The sequence below is a fragment of the Oncorhynchus mykiss genome, chromosome 18 (genome assembly GCF_013265735.2).
Source record: "Oncorhynchus mykiss isolate Arlee chromosome 18, USDA_OmykA_1.1, whole genome shotgun sequence".
Classification (NCBI taxonomy): domain Eukaryota; kingdom Metazoa; phylum Chordata; class Actinopteri; order Salmoniformes; family Salmonidae; genus Oncorhynchus; species Oncorhynchus mykiss.
The window spans coordinates 65576256-65597179 of record NC_048582.1 but is presented as its reverse complement, the minus strand read 5'-3'; the positions used below and the strand labels follow the sequence as shown (position 1 = coordinate 65597179).

Sequence of the window (20924 nt, the reverse complement as noted above, 5' to 3'; positions counted from 1 at the left end):
ACCCCAGGGGCCTCAGCAGACACGCCAGGGGCCTCAGCAGACACCCCAGGGGCCTCAACAGACACCCCAGGGGCCTCAGCAGACACGCCAGGGGCCTCAGCAGACACGCCAGGGGCCTCAGCAGACACGCCAGGGGCCTCAACAGACACGCCAGGGGCCTCAGACACGCCAGGGGCCTCAGACACACCAGGGGCCCCAGCAGACACGCCAGGGGCCTCAGCAGACGCGCCAGGGGCCTCAGCAGACGCGCCAGGGACCTCAGCAGACACGCCAGGGGCCTAAGCAGACACGCCAGGGGCCTTAGCGGACACGCCAGGGGCCTTAGCAGACACGCCAGGGGCCTCTACAGACACGCCAGGGGCCTCAACAGACACGCCAGGGGCCTCAGCAGACACGCCAGGGGCCCCAGCAGACACGCCAGGGGCCTCAGCAGACACGCCAGGGGCCTCAGCAGACACGCCAGGGGCCTCAGCCCTGGATGGTGTATACACCATATTTTTAATTCCCTGAAGTTCCCATTAGTTTTATCAGGCCCGGCCTGACCCCATGGCAACGTCTGCAGTAACAGTCAGATAGAAAAAGGTTGAAGAGAAAGACACGTTTTCTCTAATAACACCCCTTAGGATTAAACTAAAACAACTTTATTTGTCCACTTTGGGCAATTACTACTAGGACCAGCGGCTGCCACAGACAGTTCCAGTGACTAAGATCCATGTCTTAGTATAATGATCTAAATGACTGTTTGTACCCGTGTTGGTTATCACAGGTTGTGATAGATATATATTTTTGTTTAGCAGGTCATGGAGTTGTTTATTGTAACTTGTGATGTACATCCTACATTTCCGCACAGAAAATAGGAAATTAGGTTTAATATCAGCAGGATAGGTGCCACAAGTAAAATCAATACCCAGGCAAGTTAAACAAGGTGGAGGAAGCGAATCCTCTTGAGACACAATTTGTACATGCTTCCTGTTCTCACTTCCCGTACTTCCTGTTCTCACTTCCCATCCACGTCAATTCCTATACTTTTGGGGTGGGTGTGTCCGTTTTGAGAGTAGGTGGGAGGTTTGAGTTTAGATGCACAAATATGTGGGTTTTTAACGTTAGGGTGTTTCTCTGTGAAATGGCCTCTACCCTGTTGCTGTGGTAACATTGCTCTCATCACAACGGGCAAGGTGTTAATGGGGTGGAACCTTACTGTTGAATGTGGTTTGAGTGTGTGTAGACTATACACAGAAGCTTTTCTGTGGCACAAATTATTCATATCAAAAGGATTTTGTTCTGTTTTCCTACATTTCTATTTGGATAGTTAAAATTCAAGCCTTTTCAAAAATATAAAAACAAGCTGAAACCATACTTCAAAAAGCTAAAATAACGTCAGCTCTGTCTCTGTGTTTGTCTCTGTCTCTGTCTCTGTCTCTGTCTCTGTCTCTGTGTTTGTCTCTGTCTCTGTCTCTGTCTCTGTCTCTGTGTCTGTCTCTGTGTCTGTCTCTGTCTCTGTGTCTGTCTCTGTGTTTGTCTCTGTCTCTGTCTCTGTCTCTGTCTCTGTCTCTGTCTCTCTCTCTGTGTTTGTCTCTGTCTCTGTGTCTGTCTCTGTGTCTGTCTCTGTCTCTGTGTCTGTCTCTGTGTTTGTCTCTGTGTTTGTCTCTGTCTCTGTCTCTGTCTCTGTCTCTGTGTTTGTCTCTGTCTCTGTGTTTGTCTCTGTCTCTGTCTCTGTCTCTCTCTCTGTCTCTGTCTCTGTCTCTCTCTCTCTCTGTCTCTGTGTTTGTCTCTGTCTCTGTCTCTGTCTCTGTCTCTCTCTCTGTCTCTGTCTCTGTGTTTGTCTCTGTCTCTGTCTCTGTGTTTGTCTCTGTCTCTGTCTCTGTGTTTGTCTCTGTCTCTGTCTCTGTCTCTGTCTCTGTGTTTGTCTCTGTCTCTGTCTCTGTCTCTGTCTCTGTGTTTGTCTCTGTCTCTGTCTCTGTCTCTGTGTTTGTCTCTGTCTCTGTCTCTGTCTCTGTCTCTGTGTTTGTCTCTGTCTCTGTCTCTGTCTCTGTGTTTGTCTCTGTCTCTGTCTCTGTCTCTGTCTCTGTGTTTGTCTCTGTCTCTGTCTCTGTCTCTGTCTCTGTGTTTGTCTCTGTCTCTGTCTCTGTCTCTGTCTCTGTGTTTGTCTCTGTCTCTGTCTCTGTGTCTGTCTCTGTCTCTGTCTCTGTCTCTGTGTTTGTCTCTGTCTCTGTCTCTGTCTCTGTCTCTCTCTCTGTCTCTCTCTCTGTCTCTGTGTTTGTCTCTGTCTCTGTCTCTGTCTCTGTGTCTGTCTCTGTCTCTGTCTCTGTGTTTGTCTCTGTCTCTGTCTCTGTCTCTGTCTCTCTCTCTGTCTCTGTGTTTGTCTCTGTCTCTGTCTCTGTCTCTCTCTCTCTCTCTGTCTCTGTCTCTGTGTTTGTCTCTGTCTCTGTCTCTGTCTCTGTCTCTGTCTCTGTGTTTGTCTCTGTCTCTGTCTCTGTGTTTGTCTCTGTCTCTGTCTCTGTCTCTCTGTCTCTGTCTCTCTGTCTCTGTCTCTGTCTCTGTCTCTGTCTCTGTGTTTGTCTCTGTCTCTGTCTCTGTGTTTGTCTCTGTCTCTGTCTCTGTGTTTGTCTCTGTCTCTGTCTCTGTCTCTGTCTCTGTGTTTGTCTCTGTCTCTGTCTCTGTCTCTGTCTCTGTGTTTGTCTCTGTCTCTGTCTCTGTCTCTGTGTTTGTCTCTGTCTGTCTCTGTCTCTGTCTCTGTGTTTGTCTCTGTCTCTGTCTCTGTCTCTGTGTTTGTCTCTGTCTCTGTCTCTGTGTTTGTCTCTGTCTCTGTCTCTGTCTCTGTGTTTGTCTCTGTCTCTGTCTCTGTCTCTGTGTTTGTCTCTGTCTCTGTCTCTGTCTCTGTCTCTGTGTTTGTCTGTGTGCCTGGTAGGTTTGAGAAAGCCCGTATCTACACCTTCATAGGAGAGGGGGTGGTGTCAGTCAATCCTTACAAACAGATGGACATCTACGGGAAGGAGGAAATCAATGCTTATCGCGGCCGGGAGCTGTACGAGAACCCTCCCCACCTGTACGCTGTGGCCGACGCTGCGTACAAGGCCATGAAGAGACGAGCCAAAGACACCTGCATCGTCGTTTCAGGTCTGTCTCACACTCCATGTTACCCAACACCTCACACTTCAATCATCATAATTTACCTCCTTTAGTCCTGCAAGCCTGTTTGACCTTGGTTAGCTGGTTCTGAGAGGGTCAGAGAGCATGGTGAATGGATAGTTAGGATCTTATCTGGCTAAACATCTCAGTGTTCTGCTCACTAAACATCTCAGTGTTCTGCTCACTAAACATCTCTGTTCTGCTCACTAAACATCTCAGTGTTCTGCTCGCTAAACATCTCAGTGTTCTGCTCACTAAACATCTCAGTGTTCTGCTCACTAAACATCTCTGTTCTGCTCACTAAACATCTCAGTGTTCTGCTTGCTAAACACCTCTGTTCTGCTCACTAAACATCTCAGTGTTCTGCTTGCTAAACACCTCAGTGTTCTGCTCACTAAACATCTCAGTGTTCTGCTCACTAAACATCTCAGTGTTCTGCTCACTAAACATCTCAGTGTTCTGCTCACTAAACATCTCAGTGTTCTGCTCACTAAATATCTGTGTTCTGCTCAATAAATAACAAAAAGAGGCCCGCAATCACTTTATGAAAACATCATCATACCATTCTGTCTGTCACTATCTATCTGACTGGTTATCAGTTCCTCACTTCTCCAGAACATGATGCATATTGGTCTCCACTTACTGTTGGTGAAATGGGCTTTTCTTAGTTGCACTAACTCATAATGTCCTGTTTCCTCATCTACTGTGTGTACTTATAGCAGGCTATATAACAACAAACGTTGTTCTGCAGGCAGCTCTGCAGAGTGGTCCCTAGCTGGCACACCCACAAAGTCATAAAAATCGGCATTTAAATTTAACCCTAACCACACTAATGTCTAACCCTAACCTTAAATTAAGCTAAATAATTTTTTATAAAAATGAATGAATTTGACAATATAGCCAATTTAGACTTTGCAGCTGGCTTATCTAAGGGAAATTACTCAGTTCTGCCTCCAGGATAAGACTCATGACAATAAATGTCAACCTGCTTACATTAGTCACATGAAGAGTAACATCATGGTTGGTGACTGACAGTAGAGACACACTTTAACTACAGGATAGGTGGGTCCCGCGCGGGACGGTTGAGCTGAAGTAGGCAAATGCGATTAGCATGAGGTTGTAAGTAACAAGAACATTTCCCAGGACATAGACATACCTGATATAGGCAGAAAGCTTCAATTCTTGTAAATCTAACTGCACTGTCCAATTTACAGTAGCTATTGCAGTGAAAGTAGACCATGCTATTGTTTGAGGAGAGTGCACAGTTATCAACTTGAAAAGTTATTAATAAACCAATTTGGCAAATTTGGCAGTCTTGATACAACATTTTTAACACATGCAATGATTAATTGGATCAGTCTAAGACTTTGCACATACCCTGCTGCCACCTAGTGTCCAAAATCTAAATTGCGCCTGGGCTGGAATAATACATGGCCTTTCTCTTGCATACATTTTTTTAAACAAAAAAACTCGTGTTTGTTTCTTTGTATTATTTTTTTTACCAGATCTAATGTGTTATATTCTCCTACATTAATTTCACATTTCCACAACCTTCAAAGTGTTTCCTTTCAAATGGTATCAAGAAAATGCACATCCTTGCTTCAGGGCCTGTTATTTTTGTCATTTTTGGTGAAAATTTAAAAAAAGGGTCCGATCCTTAAGTTAAGGTGGATTCATGCCATAAATAAACTTCAATTTACAACGCATGATCTTATATCGTAGAAGTGCAAATATATACAGTACCAGTCAAAAGTTTTAGACACACCTACTCATTCCAGGGTTTTTCTTTATTTTTATTATTTTCTACATTGTAGAATAATAGTGATGACATCAAAACTATGAAATAACACACATGTGTATTAAACAAATCTAAATATATTTGAGATTCTTCAAAGTAGCCCACTTTGCCTTGATGACAGCTTTGCCCACTCTTGGCATTCTCTCAACCAGTTTTATGAGGTAGTCACCTTTCTTCTTAATGCTTTGAGCCAATCAGTTGTGTTGTGACAAGGTAGCAGTGGTATACAGAAGACAGTAGACAGAAGTCCATATTATGGCAAGAACAGCTCAAATAGCAAAGAGAAATGAAAGTCCTTCATTACTTTAAGACATGAATGTCAGTCAATCAGCAACATTTCAAGAACTTTGAACGTTTCTTCAAGTGCAGTCACAAAAACTATCAAGCACTTTGATGAAACTGTCTCTCATGATGACCGCCATAGGAAAGGAAGACCCAGAGTTAACTCTGCTGCAGAGGATAAGTTCATTAGAGTTACTAGTCTCAGATTGCAGCCCAAATAAATGCTTCACAGAGTTCAAGTAACAGATACATCTCAACATCAACTGTTCAGAGGAGACTGCGTGAATCAGGTATTCATGATCGAATTGCTGCAAAGAAACCACTACTAAATTACACCAATAAGAAGAAGAGATTTACTTTGGCCAAGAAACACAAGCAATGGACATTAGACTGGTGGAAATCTGAAGAGTCCAAATTTGAGATTTTTGGTTCCAACCACCGTGTCTTTGTGAGACGCAGAGTATGTGAACGGATGCTCTCTGCATGTGTGGTTCCCACCGTGAAGCATGGAGGAGGAGGTGTGATGGTGTGGGGGTGCTTTGCTGGTGACACTGTCAGTGATCTATTTAGAATTCAAGACACACTTAACCAGCATGGTTACCACAGCATTCTGCAGCGAAACGCCATCCCATCTGGTTTGAGCTTAGTGGGACTATCATTTGTTTTTCAACAGGACAATGACCCAACACACCTCCAGGCTGTGTAATGGCTATTTGACCAAGAGGGAGAGTGTTGGTGCTGCATCAGATGACCTGGCCTCCACAATCACCCGACCTCAACCCAGTTGAGATGGTTTGGGATGAGTTGGACGGCATTGTGAAGGAAAAGCAGTCAACAAGTGCTCAACATATGTGGGAACTCCTTCAAGACTGTTGGAAAAGCATTCCAGGTGAAGCTGGTTGAGAGAATGCCCAGAGTGTGCTGTCAAGGCGAAGGGTGGCAACTTTGAAGAATCTCAAATATAAAATATATTTTGATTTGTTTTACACTTTTTAGGTTACTACATGATTCCATATGTGTTATTTCATAGTCCTGATGTCTTCACTATTATTCTACAATGTAGAAAATAGTAAAAATAAAGAAAAACCCTTGAATGAGTAGATGTGTCCAAACTTTCGACTGGTACTGTATATCTACTAATTTATATCTGGTTGCAAAATCTGCTAGTAATGTACATGAACTGCTACATACATGTAGATGTTGTGAGCTGTCTGTGTGTCCCAGGTGAGAGTGGCGCCGGAAAGACGGAGGCTAGCAAGTACATCATGCAGTACATCGCAGCCATCACCAACCCCAGCCAGAGAGCAGAGGTCGAGAGGTGAGTCATCCGTGTTAAAGGTCAACCAGGAGGTGTCACTGGGTTCAGAAGGTTCTGAGGAGTCTCCCTTGTCCCCTGTTAAATAACACTATATATTTGACTGGGTTAGAGTGGAGATTCTGGAAAGACATACAGCATATACTGCATCAGTGGCAATGTCAGAATGTTAGAGACAGCCTATAGGGAGGAGGTCAGAGACAGCCTATAGGGAGGAGGCCTATAGGGAGGAGGTCAGAGACAGCCTATAGGGAGGAGGTCAGAGACAGCCAATAGGGAGGAGGTCAGAGACAGCCAATAGGGAGGAGGTCAGAGACAGCCTATAGGGAGGAGGTCAGAGACAACCTATAGGGAGGAGGCCTATAGGGAGGAGGTCAGAGACAGCCTATAGGGAGGAGGCCTATAGGGAGGAGGTCAGAGACAGCCTATAGGGAGGAGGTCAGAGACAGCCAATAGGGAGGAGGTCAGAGACAGCCTATAGGGAGGAGGTCAGAGACAGCCTATAGGGAGGAGGTCAGAGACAGCCAATAGGGAGGAGGTCAGAGACAGCCAATAGGGAGGAGGTCAGAGACAGCCTATAGGGAGGAGGTCAGAGACAGCCTATAGGGAGGAGGTCAGAGACAGCCTATAGGGAGGTCAGAGACAGCCTATAGGGAGGAGGTCAGAGACAGACAGCCTATAGGGAGGAGGTCAGAGACAGCCAATAGGGAGGAGGTCAGAGACAGCCTATAGGGAGGAGGTCAGAGACAGCCTATAGGGAGGAGGTGCCAGGACAACAACCTCTCCCTCAGCGTCAGCAAGACAAAGGAGCTGATCGTGGACTATAGGAAACGGAGGGCAGAGCCACGCCCCCATCCACATCGACGGGACTGTAGTGGAGCGGGTCGAGAGCTACAAGTTCCTCTGTGTCCACATCACTAAGGAAATAACATGATCCACACACACACTAACACAGTCGTGAAGAAGCCAAGATGACGCCTCTTCCCCCTCAGGAGGCTGAAAAGATTTGGCATGGGCCATGAGATGCTCAATTTTTTTCCCCAGCTGCACCATTGAGAATTTGTTATTAACTTACTTGACTAGTTAAATAAAGGTTAAATAAAAAAAATAAAAAAATATTGAGACTATCTTGACCAACTGCATCACTGCTTGGTATGGCAACTGCTTGGCATCCGACCGCAAGGCATTACAGAGGGTGGAGCGTACGGCCCAGTACATCACCGGGGTCAAGCTTCCTGCCATCCATGACCTCTATACCAGGCGGTGTCAGAGGGCCCTAACAATTGTCAAAGACTCCAGCCATCCATGTCATAGACTGTTCTCTCTGCTTCCGCACGGAAAAATGGTGCCAATGCACCAAGTCTGTAACCAACAGGACCCTGAACAGCTTCTACCCCCAAGCCATAAGACTACTAAATAGCTCACCAAATAGCTACATGGACTATCTGCATTAACCTAACGTAGCAGGTGAAAAAAGCTGCCTGAGCTGAATCCCCACATCCTTTTTACAGAGGAAACGGTAGTTATGTTGAAAACACTGTATCCCTAACTGAAATCTGCTGTTTATTATCTATCCTGTTGCCTAGTCACTTTACCCCTACCTACAGTATACTGCTGTTACTGTCTATTATCTATCCTTTACCCCTACCTACAGTATACTGCTGTTACTGTCTATTATCTATCCTTTACCCCTACCTACAGTATACTGCTGTTACTGTCTATTATCTATCCTTTACCCCTACCTACAGTATACTGCTGTTACTGTCTATTATCTATCCTTTACCCCTACCTACAGTATACTGCTGTTACTGTCTAGTATCTATCCTTTACCCCTACCTACAGTATACTGCTGTTACTGTCTGTTATCTATCCTTTACCCCTACCTACAGTATACTGCTGTTACTGTCTGTTATCTATCCTTTACCCCTACCTACAGTATACTGCTGTTACTGTCTATTATCTATCCTTTACCCCTACCTACAGTATACTGCTGTTACTGTCTATTATCTATCCTTTACCCCTACCTACAGTATACTGCTGTTACTGTCTATTATCTATCCTTTACCCCTACCTACAGTATACTGCTGTTACTGTCTATTATCTATCCTTTACCCCTACCTACAGTATACTGCTGTTACTGTCTATTATCTATCCTTTACCCCTACCTACAGTATACTGCTGTTACTGTCTATTATCTATCCTTTACCCCTACCTACAGTATACTGCTGTTACTGTCTATTATCTATCCTTTACCCCTACCTACAGTATACTGCTGTTACTGTCTATTATCTATCCTTTACCCCTACCTACAGTATACTGCTGTTACTGTCTATTATCTATCCTTTACCCCTACCTACAGTATACTGCTGTTACTGTCTATTATCTATCCTTTACCCCTACCTACAGTATACTGCTGTTACTGTCTGTTATCTATCCTTTATCCCTACCTACAGTATACTGCTGTTACTGTCTATTATCTATCCTTTATCCCTACCTACAGTATACTGCTGTTACTGTCTATTATCTATCCTGTTGCCTAGTCACTTTACCCCTACCTACAGTATACTGCTGTTATTGTCTATTATCTATCCTTTACCCCTACCTACAGTATACTGCTGTTACTGTCTGTTATCTATCCTTTACCCCTACCTACAGTATACTGCTGTTACTGTCTATTATCTATCCTTTACCCCTACCTACAGTATACTGCTGTTACTGTCTGTTATCTATCCTTTACCCCTACCTACAGTATACTGCTGTTACTGTCTATTATCTATCCTGTTGCCTAGTCACTTTACCCCTACCTACAGTATACTGCTGTTATTGTCTATTATCTATCCTTTACCCCTACCTACAGCATACTGCTGTTACTGTCTATTATCTATCCTTTACCCCTACCTACAGTATACTGCTGTTATTGTCTATTATCTATCCTTTACCCCTACCTACAGTATACTGCTGTTACTGTCTGTTATCTATCCTTTACCCCTACCTACAGTATACTGCTGTTACTGTCTATTATCTATCCTTTACCCCTACCTACAGTATACTGCTGTTACTGTCTGTTATCTATCCTTTACCCCTACCTACAGTATACTGCTGTTACTGTCTGTTATCTATCCTGTTGCCTAGTCACTTTACCCCTACCTACAGTATACTGCTGTTACTGTCTATTATCTATCCTTTACCCCTACCTACAGTATACTGCTGTTATTGTCTATTATCTATCCTTTACCCCTACCTACAGTATACTGCTGTTACTGTCTATTATCTATCCTTTACCCCTACCTACAGTATACTGCTGTTACTGTCTATTATCTATTCTTTACCCCTACCTACAGTATACTGCTGTTACTGTCTATTATCTATCCTGTTGCCTAGTCACTTTACCCCTACCTACAGTATACTGCTGTTACTGTCTATTATCTATCCTTTACCCCTACCTACAGTATACTGCTGTTACTGTCTATTATCTATCCTTTACCCCTACCTACAGTATACTGCTGTTACTGTCTATTATCTATTCTTTACCCCTACCTACAGTATACTACTGTTACTGTATATTATCTATCCTGTTGCCTAGTCACTTTACCCCTACCTACAGTATACTGCTGTTACTGTCTATTATCTATCCTTTACCCCTACCTACAGTATACTGCTGTTACTGTCTATTATCTATCCTTTACCCCTACCTACAGTATACTGCTGTTACTGTCTATTATCTATCCTGTTGCCTAGTCACTTTACCCCTACCTACAGTATACTGCTGTTATTGTCTATTATCTATCCTTTACCCCTACCTACAGTATACTGCTGTTACTGTCTATTATCTATCCTTTACCCCTACCTACAGTATACTGCTGTTACTGTCTATTATCTATCCTTTACCCCTACCTACAGTATACTGCTGTTACTGTCTATTATCTATCCTTTACCCCTACCTACAGTATACTGCTGTTATTGTCTATTATCTATCCTTTACCCCTACCTACAGTATACTGCTGTTACTGTCTATTATCTATCCTTTACCCCTACCTACAGTATACTGCTGTTATTGTCTATTATCTATCCTTTACCCCTACCTACAGCATACTGCTGTTACTGTCTATTATCTATCCTTTACCCCTACCTACAGTATACTGCTGTTACTGTCTATTATCTATCCTTTACCCCTACCTACAGTATACTGCTGTTACTGTCTATTATCTATCCTGTTGCCTAGTCACTTTACCCCTACCTAAATGTACATATCTACCTCAATTACTTTGTACCCCTGCACATTGACTCAGTACTGGTACCCCTGCACATTGACTCAGTACTGGTACCCCTGCACATTGACTCAGTACTGGTACCCCTGCACATTGACTCAGTACTGGTACCCTTGCACATTGACTCAGTACTGGTACCCCTGCACATTGACTCAGTACTGGTACCCCTGCACATTGACTCAGTACTGGTACCCCTGCACATTGACTCAGTACTGGTACCCTTGCACATTGACTCAGTACTGGTACCCTTGCACATTGACTCAGTACTGGTACCCCGTGTAATATAGTCAAGTTATCGTTACTCATTGTGTATTTATTCCTTGTGTTGTTATTATTTGGTATATTTATATTCTCTCTGCATTGTTGGGAAGGGCTCGTAAGTAAGCATGTCGCTGTTAGTCTACACCTGTAATTTACGAAGCATGTGACGAATACAATTAGATTTGAGAAGAACCAATTCATCATTAACCTCTAGTGATAGCCCGAAGATGATTTTTGTTCTGGATGACCAGATAAAAAAAAATGACAATGGAAGAACTTCTTATTCACCTCTTTCTCTTCCTCTCTTCTCAATCTTTGGGACACATTGTCATCTGCTATTGCTGTTATCCATGATGACCACACTCTCCCCTGTGACACAGTGTGAAGAATGTTCTTCTGAAGTCCAACTGTGTGCTGGAGGCCTTCGGTAACGCCAAGACCAACCGCAACGACAACTCCAGCCGCTTTGGGAAGTACATGGACATCAACTTCAACTTCAACGGCGACCCTACCGGCGGCCATATTAACAACTACCTACTGGAGAAGGTGAGAACAACATGATTGGACAGGATGGTGAGAGACAGACAGTGATTGGACCTTGACTTGGAGTCAAGGAAGGGACTTAGGAGAAGAGATTTGATTGGACAGCTTAAGTTAATATTCTGTTAACCCGTAGACGGTTTGAAAATACCAGATCTGGGCACTGATAAGCGCATAAATTAGAACACAGTGCCTGTACAGTAACATGCTATAAATGACGTCACAGCTCAGTGGCTGTACAGTAACATGCTATAAATGACATCAAAGCTCAGGCTCTGCGCTTCACAGCTCTGTATGGCTTTTGACTGACAGACGTTTTGCACACGACAAGAAGTTGCCCCTCATCCCTCCTGGTAATTGGGCAACTTTTGCAATTTCTTTTAGTTGTGAGTGAGGGAAATGCCGTAAATTAAGAGGACTATGTATTTTGAAAGATAAGATATTGAGGATTATAATAAATGCCGCTTTGATGTCATACAAGCAAGCCAAACACCCGTTGAGTCCAATATGCACTTAACATTTCCATGTCATATAACTCATGTCAAATACAGTGTCAATGTTCATGATCACTACGTTAGACGTACAGCTACAAGATCACGTAGGGTTGTTCTGAACACAATGAGCCTACGTTTGTTTATTGTGAAGAACATTTGCAGAGGAACACGTACCTGAATGCACTCATGATTCCTTTGATCTAATAGTTTTCCCAGAATCTCCAAACCCTTTCCAGTCCAACTATGCTTATACGTTTGAATATTTTCTCTTTAAGAAACATTTACATTTGGCCATATCCATTTTGGTTAATTCCCCCCTGAGTGTAAAGGGTTAGCGCATATCCAAATATTGTTGTTGACTCATCCTATACTCGTATTTGTGGCCAAAACATAAATTAGAGAAAAGCAAATCAGCTGTCTATAGGAGGATGAGCTGGCCAATCAGTGGTCTATAGGAGGATGGGCTGGCCAATCAGCGGTCTAGAGGAGGATGAGCTGGCCAATCAGCGGTCTAGAGGAGGATGAGCTGGCCAATCAGCGGTCTAGAGGAGGATGAGCTGGCCAATCAGCGGTCTAGAGGAGGATGAGCTGGCCAATCAGCGGTCTATAGGAGGATGGGCTGGCCAATCAGCGGTCTACATGAGGATGGGCTGGCCAATCAGCGGTCTATTGGAGGATGAGCTGGCCAATCAGCGGTCTACAGGAGGATGGGCTGGCCAATCAGCGGTCTACATGAGGATGGGCTGGCCAATCAGCGGTCTATAGGAAGATGGGCTGGCCAATCAGCGGTCTACATGAGGATGCGCTGGCCAATCAGCGGTCTACTCGTATTAATAATTGAATGACCGGTACACACCCACACCATTCTAACACAGCAAAGCTGCATTAACATGCCTTATTTAAATGTTCTGGAAGAAAACTATTTCACTCATATTGTGAGTAATTATAGGTCATATTTCATGGAAATTTGGTAACACTGGGTAGTTACTTTAAAAGCAGATTTATAGGGCCAGTTTACCAGACATATATTAAGCCTTGTCCTGGACTAGAAAGCACTTCCAGTGGAGATTAAACATGTTTTTTAGTCAAGGAATATGCTTGATACAGTATGTGTCTGTTTCTGTGAACTTCTTTTGAAAAGTTATTCACTTTCTACTTTCCACTTCATACTTGAACATAAATGTTTGATCAAGGTGGTGAAACAGAGACATGAGAGAGAGAGTGAGTCCATGAATAGATGTTCTTGTGAATTACACCCTGTTAGTTCTGATTCTGATAATGAATGGCTCACCTGGGGCACCATGATGACCGCTGCATTTATCTTCTCTTTGAGCTAGCTAACACACCATCTGACACTGTGGGGCTGTGTGAACGATGGACTCATCCATTCTCACTGAACAGAAATAACCCACGATATTTCTCTGTTCTCTTGTCTTGTATTTGAGGTTATGGTTTATAGTTCAACTCTAATGGTCTCTCTCTCTCTCTCTCTCTCGCTCTGTGTGTGTGTGTGTGTGTGTGTGTGTGTGTGTGTATATTCACATTTTTCTCTGTTCCTACTGTAAGTCAAGGGTGGTGCAGCAGAATGGAGGTGAGAGGAACTTCCACTCCTTCTATCAGGTAAATGTTTTACTGGTCATTACACTACATACAATACGTTATAAGTAGAAGTGACGATGACTTTAATGATGCCCGAATCTGATACGGGGAAAATAATGGAGTTTGGAAAAGTTATTCTGCGTTTGTCCTCATAAATATTCATGCTACATCCATCTTTTTCTACACTGTGTGTTGTGTGTCTCCGCAGTTACTACGGGGAGGCTCAGATGATATGTTAAAGTCCCTTCACCTGCACAATGATCCTGCCAACTATGTGTACACCAGAGATGGAGCTGTCGCCACTGTGAGTACCCCCCCCCCCCACCCCCCCCCCATCTACTGGTTCTACTTAATGACGATTACATTATGGTAGCCCACCTTCAGCCTGTGTGGGAGTAAACAACGATATCTCTCTTTCTTTGTCTCTAGACGTCCAACAACGACCGGTACAGCCACAACGCAGTGCTGAGTGCCCTGAACGTGATTGGCTTCTCAGAGGAGGAGATTCACTCCATCTACAGAATCCTGGGGACCATCCTCATCCTGGTTGGTCAACACTCCCTATTGGTCATACAAGCTAAAGGTTACCTGAATGGTTCAATACAACTACAAGACCTTAGCATGACTAACATAAGAGATTTAAATAAAGTTTGTTATACACCACGGAGTTGCCTTGGTAAAGGCAGTGCAACTGAAACTTACACAATATAGGTACTTTTTACAAGTATATCCCTTGTTCTTGTTTAATGGTGTGACACATCATGTTATAACAGCAAGATGTCTGACTCTACCCAGGGTAACCTGCAGTTTGAGACAGACAGAGAGAGTGTCCTGGTGGTGGGGATGGGGGACGTGAGTCACATCGCTGAGCTGACCAGCACAGAGCCAGACAACGTGACCAAGAGCCTACTGTACCGGACTGTGGCCACCGGGGGTGGAGAAGTCATAGAGAAGGGACATTCTGAAAAGGAGGCCTGCTTCGGCCGGGATGCTTTCACCAAGGTGCTGGGCTGGACACATCAATACAAGACTATCTATCTGTCTTCAAACCTACAAGTCCCATCTAATGTTGACTCATTGTTGTGTAGTGTGTACTAACTCAGCCTTCTCACATCTTTTTCTCATGTTATTTCGAGTCACATCTCTCTCTCTCTCTCTGTCTCTCTCTCTCTCTGTCTCTCTCTCTGTCTGTCTGTCTGTCTCTCTCTGTCTCTCTCCCTGTCTCTCTCTGTGTCTCTGGCTCTCTCTCTCTCTCTGTGTCTCTCTCTCCCTCTCGCTCTCTGTCTCTCTCTCTCTCTCTCTCTCTCTCTCTCTCTCTGTGTCTCTGTCTCTCTCCCTCTCTCTCTCTGTCTCTCTCTCTCTCTCTCTCTCTGTCTCTCTCTGTCTCTCTCTGTCTCTTTCTGTGTCTCTGTCTCTCTCTCTCTGTCTCTCTCTGTGTCTGTCTCTCTCTGTCTCTTTCTGTGTCTCTCTGTCTCTCTCCCTCTGTCTCTCTCTGTGTCTCTGTCTCTCTCTCTCTTTATCTGTATTTTTAGGCTCTCTATGAGAGACTATTTGGTTGGATTGTAGGCCGTATCAACGCTGTTATTGAGGTGAAAGACTACAACCCAGTGCTTCATGGGAAAAACACAGTTATTGGAGTGCTGGATATTTACGGCTTTGAGATCTTCGACAACAACAGGTTAGTAACGGTATCTGTATTGATATATGTACCTTCTCCATCTTGTGAGTTATTCCAGTATTTGAACAGATCGATGTATCGTTCTATCAATATCTGTATTTTATACATTTAGGAAATGAATGATATATATTATATCATCAAAACGCTGTGACTACATGATCGGTTGTGTCATATTAACACCTGTGTTCGTGTGTCGTTGTTGTTCAGCTTTGAGCAGTTCTGCATCAACTACTGTAATGAGAAGCTGCAGCAGCTCTTCATCCAGCTGATCCTTTGCCAGGAACAAGACGAGTACCGGAGAGAGGGTATCATCTGGCAGCATGTGAGTACCGGAGTGAGGGTATCATCTGGCAGCATGTGAGTACCGGAGTGAGGGTATCATCTGGCAGCATGTGAGTACCGGAGTGAGGGTATCATCTGGCAGCATGTGAGTACCGGAGTGAGGGTATCATCTGGCAGCATGTGAGTACCGGAGACAGGGTATCATCTGGCAGCATGTGAGTACCCTTTGAGAGGGTATCATCTGGTGGCATGTGAGTACCGGAGTGAGGGTATAATCTGGCAGCATGTGAGTACCGGAGAGAGGGTATCATCTGGCAGCATGTGAGTACCGGAGTGAGGGTATAATCTGGCAGCATGTGAGTACCGGAGAGAGGGTATAATCTGGCAGCATGTGAGTACCGGAGAGAGGGTGTAATCTGGCAGCATGTGAGTACCGGAGAGAGGGTATCATCTGGCAGCATGTGAGTACCGGAGAGAGGGTATCATCTGGAATTATGTGAGTACCGGAGAGAGGGTATAATCTGGCAGCATGTGAGTACCGGAGAGAGGGTATAATCTGGCAGCATGTGAGTACCGGAGAGAGGGTATCATCTGGCAGCATGTGAGTACCGGAGAGAGGGTATCTGGCTGCAATTGAGTGGAGTACACGCACAAGCAAGCAAACGCATGGGCTCTGACACACACAGACGGACTGACACACACACAGAGTCTTTCTCTCCCTGTTCTCTCTCCCCCCACCCCCTCTCTCTCCAAACATACACACTCCACAAACACACCACCCAGCACATGCAATATTCATAAACATTTAACAGTTCCTCTCCCCCCATGTGTTCCCAGATTGACTACTTTAACAACCAGATCATCGTGGACCTGGTGGAACAGCCCCATAAAGGCATCATCTCTGTGCTGGACGAGGCCTGTCTCTCTGTGGGGAAGGTGACAGACACCGTCTGCCTGGAGAGTATGGATGTTAAGCTGGGCCAACACCCCCACTACACCTCTCGCAAGGTGGGTCAGAACAGCACTGCCTCAAACAGAATAAACTACATTCTATTCTCCCTTGCCATGCAATTAACACAACTACATCCATCTTTCCTTTTCTTTCCGATAGCTGTGTCCCTATATAACCACCGTGTCCCTCCCTATATAACCACTGTGTCCCTATATAACCACTGTGTCCCTCCCTATATAACCACTGTGTCCCTATATAACCACTGTGTCCCTCCCTATATAACCACTGTGTCCCTATATAACCACTGTGTCCCTCCCTATATAACCACTGTCTCTCCCTATATAACAGCTGTGTCCCTATATAACCACCGTGTCCCTCCCTATATAACCACCGTGTCCCTCCCTATATAACCACCGTGTCCCTATATAACCACCGTGTCCCTCCCTATATAACCACCGTGTCCCTCCCTATATAGCTACCGTGTCCCTCCCTATAAAACCACCGTGTCCCTCCCTATATAACCACTGTGTCCCTATATAACTACCGTGTCCCTATATAACCACCGTGTCCCTCCCTATATAACCACCGTGTCCCTCCCTATATAACCACCGTGTCCCTCCCTATATTACCACCGTGTCCCTCCCTATATAACCACCGTGTCCCTATATAACCACTGTGGCCCTATAGAACCACTGTGTCCCTCCCTATATAACCACTGTGTCCCTCCCTATATAACCACCGTGTCCCTCCCTATATAACCACCGTGTCCCTCCCTATATAACCACCGTGTCCCTCCCTATATAACCACCGTGTCCCTATATAACCACCGTGTCCCTCCCTATATAACCACCGTGTCCCTCCCTATATAACCACAGTGTCCCTCCCTATATAACCACTGTGTCCCTCCCTATATAAACACTGTGTCCCTCCCTATATAACCACCGTGTCCCTCCCTATATAACCACCGTGTCCCTATATAACCACTGTGTCCCTCCCTATATAACAACTGTGTCCCTCCCTATATAACCACCGTGTCCCTCCCTATTTAACCACCGTGTCCCTCCCTATATAACCACTGTGTCCCTCCCTATATAACCACCATGTCCCTCCCTATTTAACCACCGTGTCCCTCCCTATATAACCACCGTGGCCCTCCCTATATATCCACTGTGTCCCACCCTATATAACCACTGTGTCCCTCCCTATATAACCACTGTGTCCCTCCCTATTTAACCACTGTGTCCCTCCCTATATAACCACTGTGTCCCTCCCTATATAACAACTGTGTCCCACCCTATATAACCACTGTGTCCCTCCCTATATAACCACTGTGTCCCTCCCAACATAACCACCGTGTCCCTCCCTATATAACCACCGTGTCCCTCCCTATATAACCACTGTGTCCCTCCCTATATAACCACTGTGTCCCTATATAACCAAAGTTTTCCTCCCTATATAACCACCGTGTCCCTCCCTATATAACTGCCGTGTCCCTCCCTATATAACCACCGTGTCCCTCCCTATATAACCAACGTGTCCCTCCCTATATAACCACGTGTCCCTCCCTATATAACCACCGTGTCTCTCCCTATATAACCACTGTGTCCCTCCCTATATAACCACTGTGTCCCTCCCTATATAACCGCCGTGTCCCTATATTACCACCGTGTGCCTACCTATATAACCACTGTGTCCCTCCCTATCTAACCACTGTGTCCCTCCCTATATAACCACTGTGTCCCTCCCTATATAACCACTGTGTCTCTCCCTATATAACCACCGTGTCCCTCCCTATATAACCACCGTGTCCCTATATAACCACTGTGGCCCTATAGAACCACTGTGTCCCTCCCTATATAACCACCGTGTCCCTCCCTATATAACCACCGTGTCTCTCCCTATATAACCACTGTGTCCCTCCCTATATAACCACCGTGTCCCTCCCTATATAACCACTGTGTCCCTATATAACCACTGTGTCCCTCCCTATATAACCACCGTGTCCCTATATAACCACCTATGTCCCTATATAACCAACGTGTCCCTCCCTATATAACCACCGTGTCCCTATATAACCACCGTGTACCTCCCTATATAACCACCGTGTCCCTATATAATCACCGTGTCCCTCCCTATTTAACCACCGTGTCCCTCCCTATATAACCACCGTGTCCCTATATAACCACCGTGTCCCTATATAACCACCGTGTCCCTATATAACCACTGTGTCCCTCCCTATATAACCACAGTGTCTCTATATAACCACCGTGTCCCTCCCTATTTAACCACCGTGTCCCTCCCTATTTAACCACCATGTCCCTCCCTATATAACCACTGTGTCCCTCCCTATATAACCACTGTGTCCCTCCCTATATAACCACTGTGTCCCTCCTTATATAACCACTGTGTCTCTTCCTATATAACCACTGTGTCCCTCCCTATATAACCACAGTGTCCCTATATAACCACTGTGTCCCTATATAACAACCGTGTCCCTCCCTATATAACCACAGTGTCCCTATATAACCACTGTGTCCCTCCCTATATAACCACCGTGTCCCTCCCTATATAACCACCGTGTCCCTCCCTATATAACCACCGTGTCCCTCCCTATTTAACCACCGTGTCCATCCCTATATAACCACTGTGTCCCTCCCCATATAACCACCGTGTCCCTCCCTATATAACCACCGTGTCCCTCCCTATATAACCACTGTGTCCCTCCCTATATAACCACTGTGTCCCTCCCTATATAACCATCGTGTCCCTATATAACCACTGTGTCCCTATATAACCACTGTGTCCCTCCCTATATAAACACCGTGTCCCTCCCTATATAACCACTGTGTCCCTCCCTATATAACCACCGTGTCCTATATAACCACCGTGTCCCTCCCTAAATAACCACGGTGTCCCACCCTATATAACCACCGTGTCCCTCCCTATATAACCACTGTGTCCCTCCCTATATAACCACCGTGTCCCTCCCTATATAACCACTGTGTCCCTCCCTATATAACCACCGTGTCCCTATATAACCACAGTGTCCCTCCCTATATAACCACCGTGTCCCTATATAACCACCGTGTCCCTATATAACCACTGTGTCCCTCCCTATATAACCACCGTGTCCCTATATAACCACCGTGTCCCTATATAACCACCGTGTCCCTCCCTATATAACTACCGTGTCCCTCCCTATATAACCACCGTGTCCCTCCCTAAATAACCACGGTGTCCCACCCTATATAACCACCGTGTCCCTCCCTATATAACCACAGTGTCCCTCCCTATATAACCACCGTGTCCCTATATAACCACTGTGTCCCTCCCTATATAACCACCGTGTCCCTCCCTATATAACCACCGTGTCCCTCCCTATATAACCACCGTGTCCCTCCCTATATAACCACCGTGTCCCTATATAACCACTGTGTCCCTATATAACCACTGTGTCCCTCCCTATATAACCACTGTGTCCCTCCCTATATAACCACCGTGTCCCTCCCTATATAACCACTGTGTCCCTCCCAATATAACCACCGTGTCCCTCCCTATATAACCACCGTGTCCCTCCCTATATAACCGCAGTGTCCCTATATAACCACCGTGTCCCTCCCTATATAACCACCGTGTCCCTCCCTATATAACCACGTGTCCCTCCCTATATAACCACCGTGTCCCTATATAACCACTGTGTCCCTATATAACCACTGTGTCCCTCCCTATATAACCACTGTGTCCCTCCCTATATAACCACTGTGTCCCTCCCTATATAACCACCGTGTCCCTCCCTATATAACCACTGTGTCCCTCCCTATATAACCACTGTGTCCCTCCCTATATAACCACCGTGTCCCTACCTATATAACCACCGTGTCCCTACCTATATAACCACCGTGTCCCACCCTATATAACCACTGTGTCCCTCCCTATATAACCACTGTGTCCCTCCCTATATAACCACCGTGTACCTCCCTATATAACCACCGTGTCCCTCCCTATATAACCACTGTGTCCCTCCCTATATAACCACTGTGTCCCACCCTATATAACCACTGTGTCCCTCCCTATATAACCACTGTGTCCCTCCCTATATAACCACTGTGTCCCTCCCTATATAATCACTGTGTCCCTCCCTATATAACCAACGTGTCCCTATATAACCACCGTGTCCCTCCCTATATAACCACCGTGTCCCTCCCTATATAACCACCGTGTCCCTCCCTATATAACCACCGTGTCCCTATATAACCACCGTGTCCCTCCCTATATAACCACCGTGTCTCTCCCTATATAACCACCGTGTCTCTCCCTATATAACCA

The 20924-nt window shown here is 45.2% G+C and overlaps 1 protein-coding gene across 1 annotated transcript in view; it reads left to right on the top strand.

Annotated features, from left to right (window-relative positions):
- LOC110496890 (unconventional myosin-Ig-like) overlaps positions 1–20924 on the top strand; it is an 86960-nt gene that overhangs the window by 4722 nt on the left and 61314 nt on the right. The window contains exons 2-11 of the mRNA XM_036953558.1: positions 2909–3117; positions 6434–6527; positions 11434–11599; positions 13654–13707; positions 13895–13990; positions 14116–14232; positions 14482–14688; positions 15219–15364; positions 15572–15686; positions 16484–16654. Of these exons, the coding sequence (XP_036809453.1) occupies positions 2909–3117; positions 6434–6527; positions 11434–11599; positions 13654–13707; positions 13895–13990; positions 14116–14232; positions 14482–14688; positions 15219–15364; positions 15572–15686; positions 16484–16654 (1375 nt within the window). The remainder of the gene's footprint in view (positions 1–2908; positions 3118–6433; positions 6528–11433; positions 11600–13653; positions 13708–13894; positions 13991–14115; positions 14233–14481; positions 14689–15218; positions 15365–15571; positions 15687–16483; positions 16655–20924) is intronic.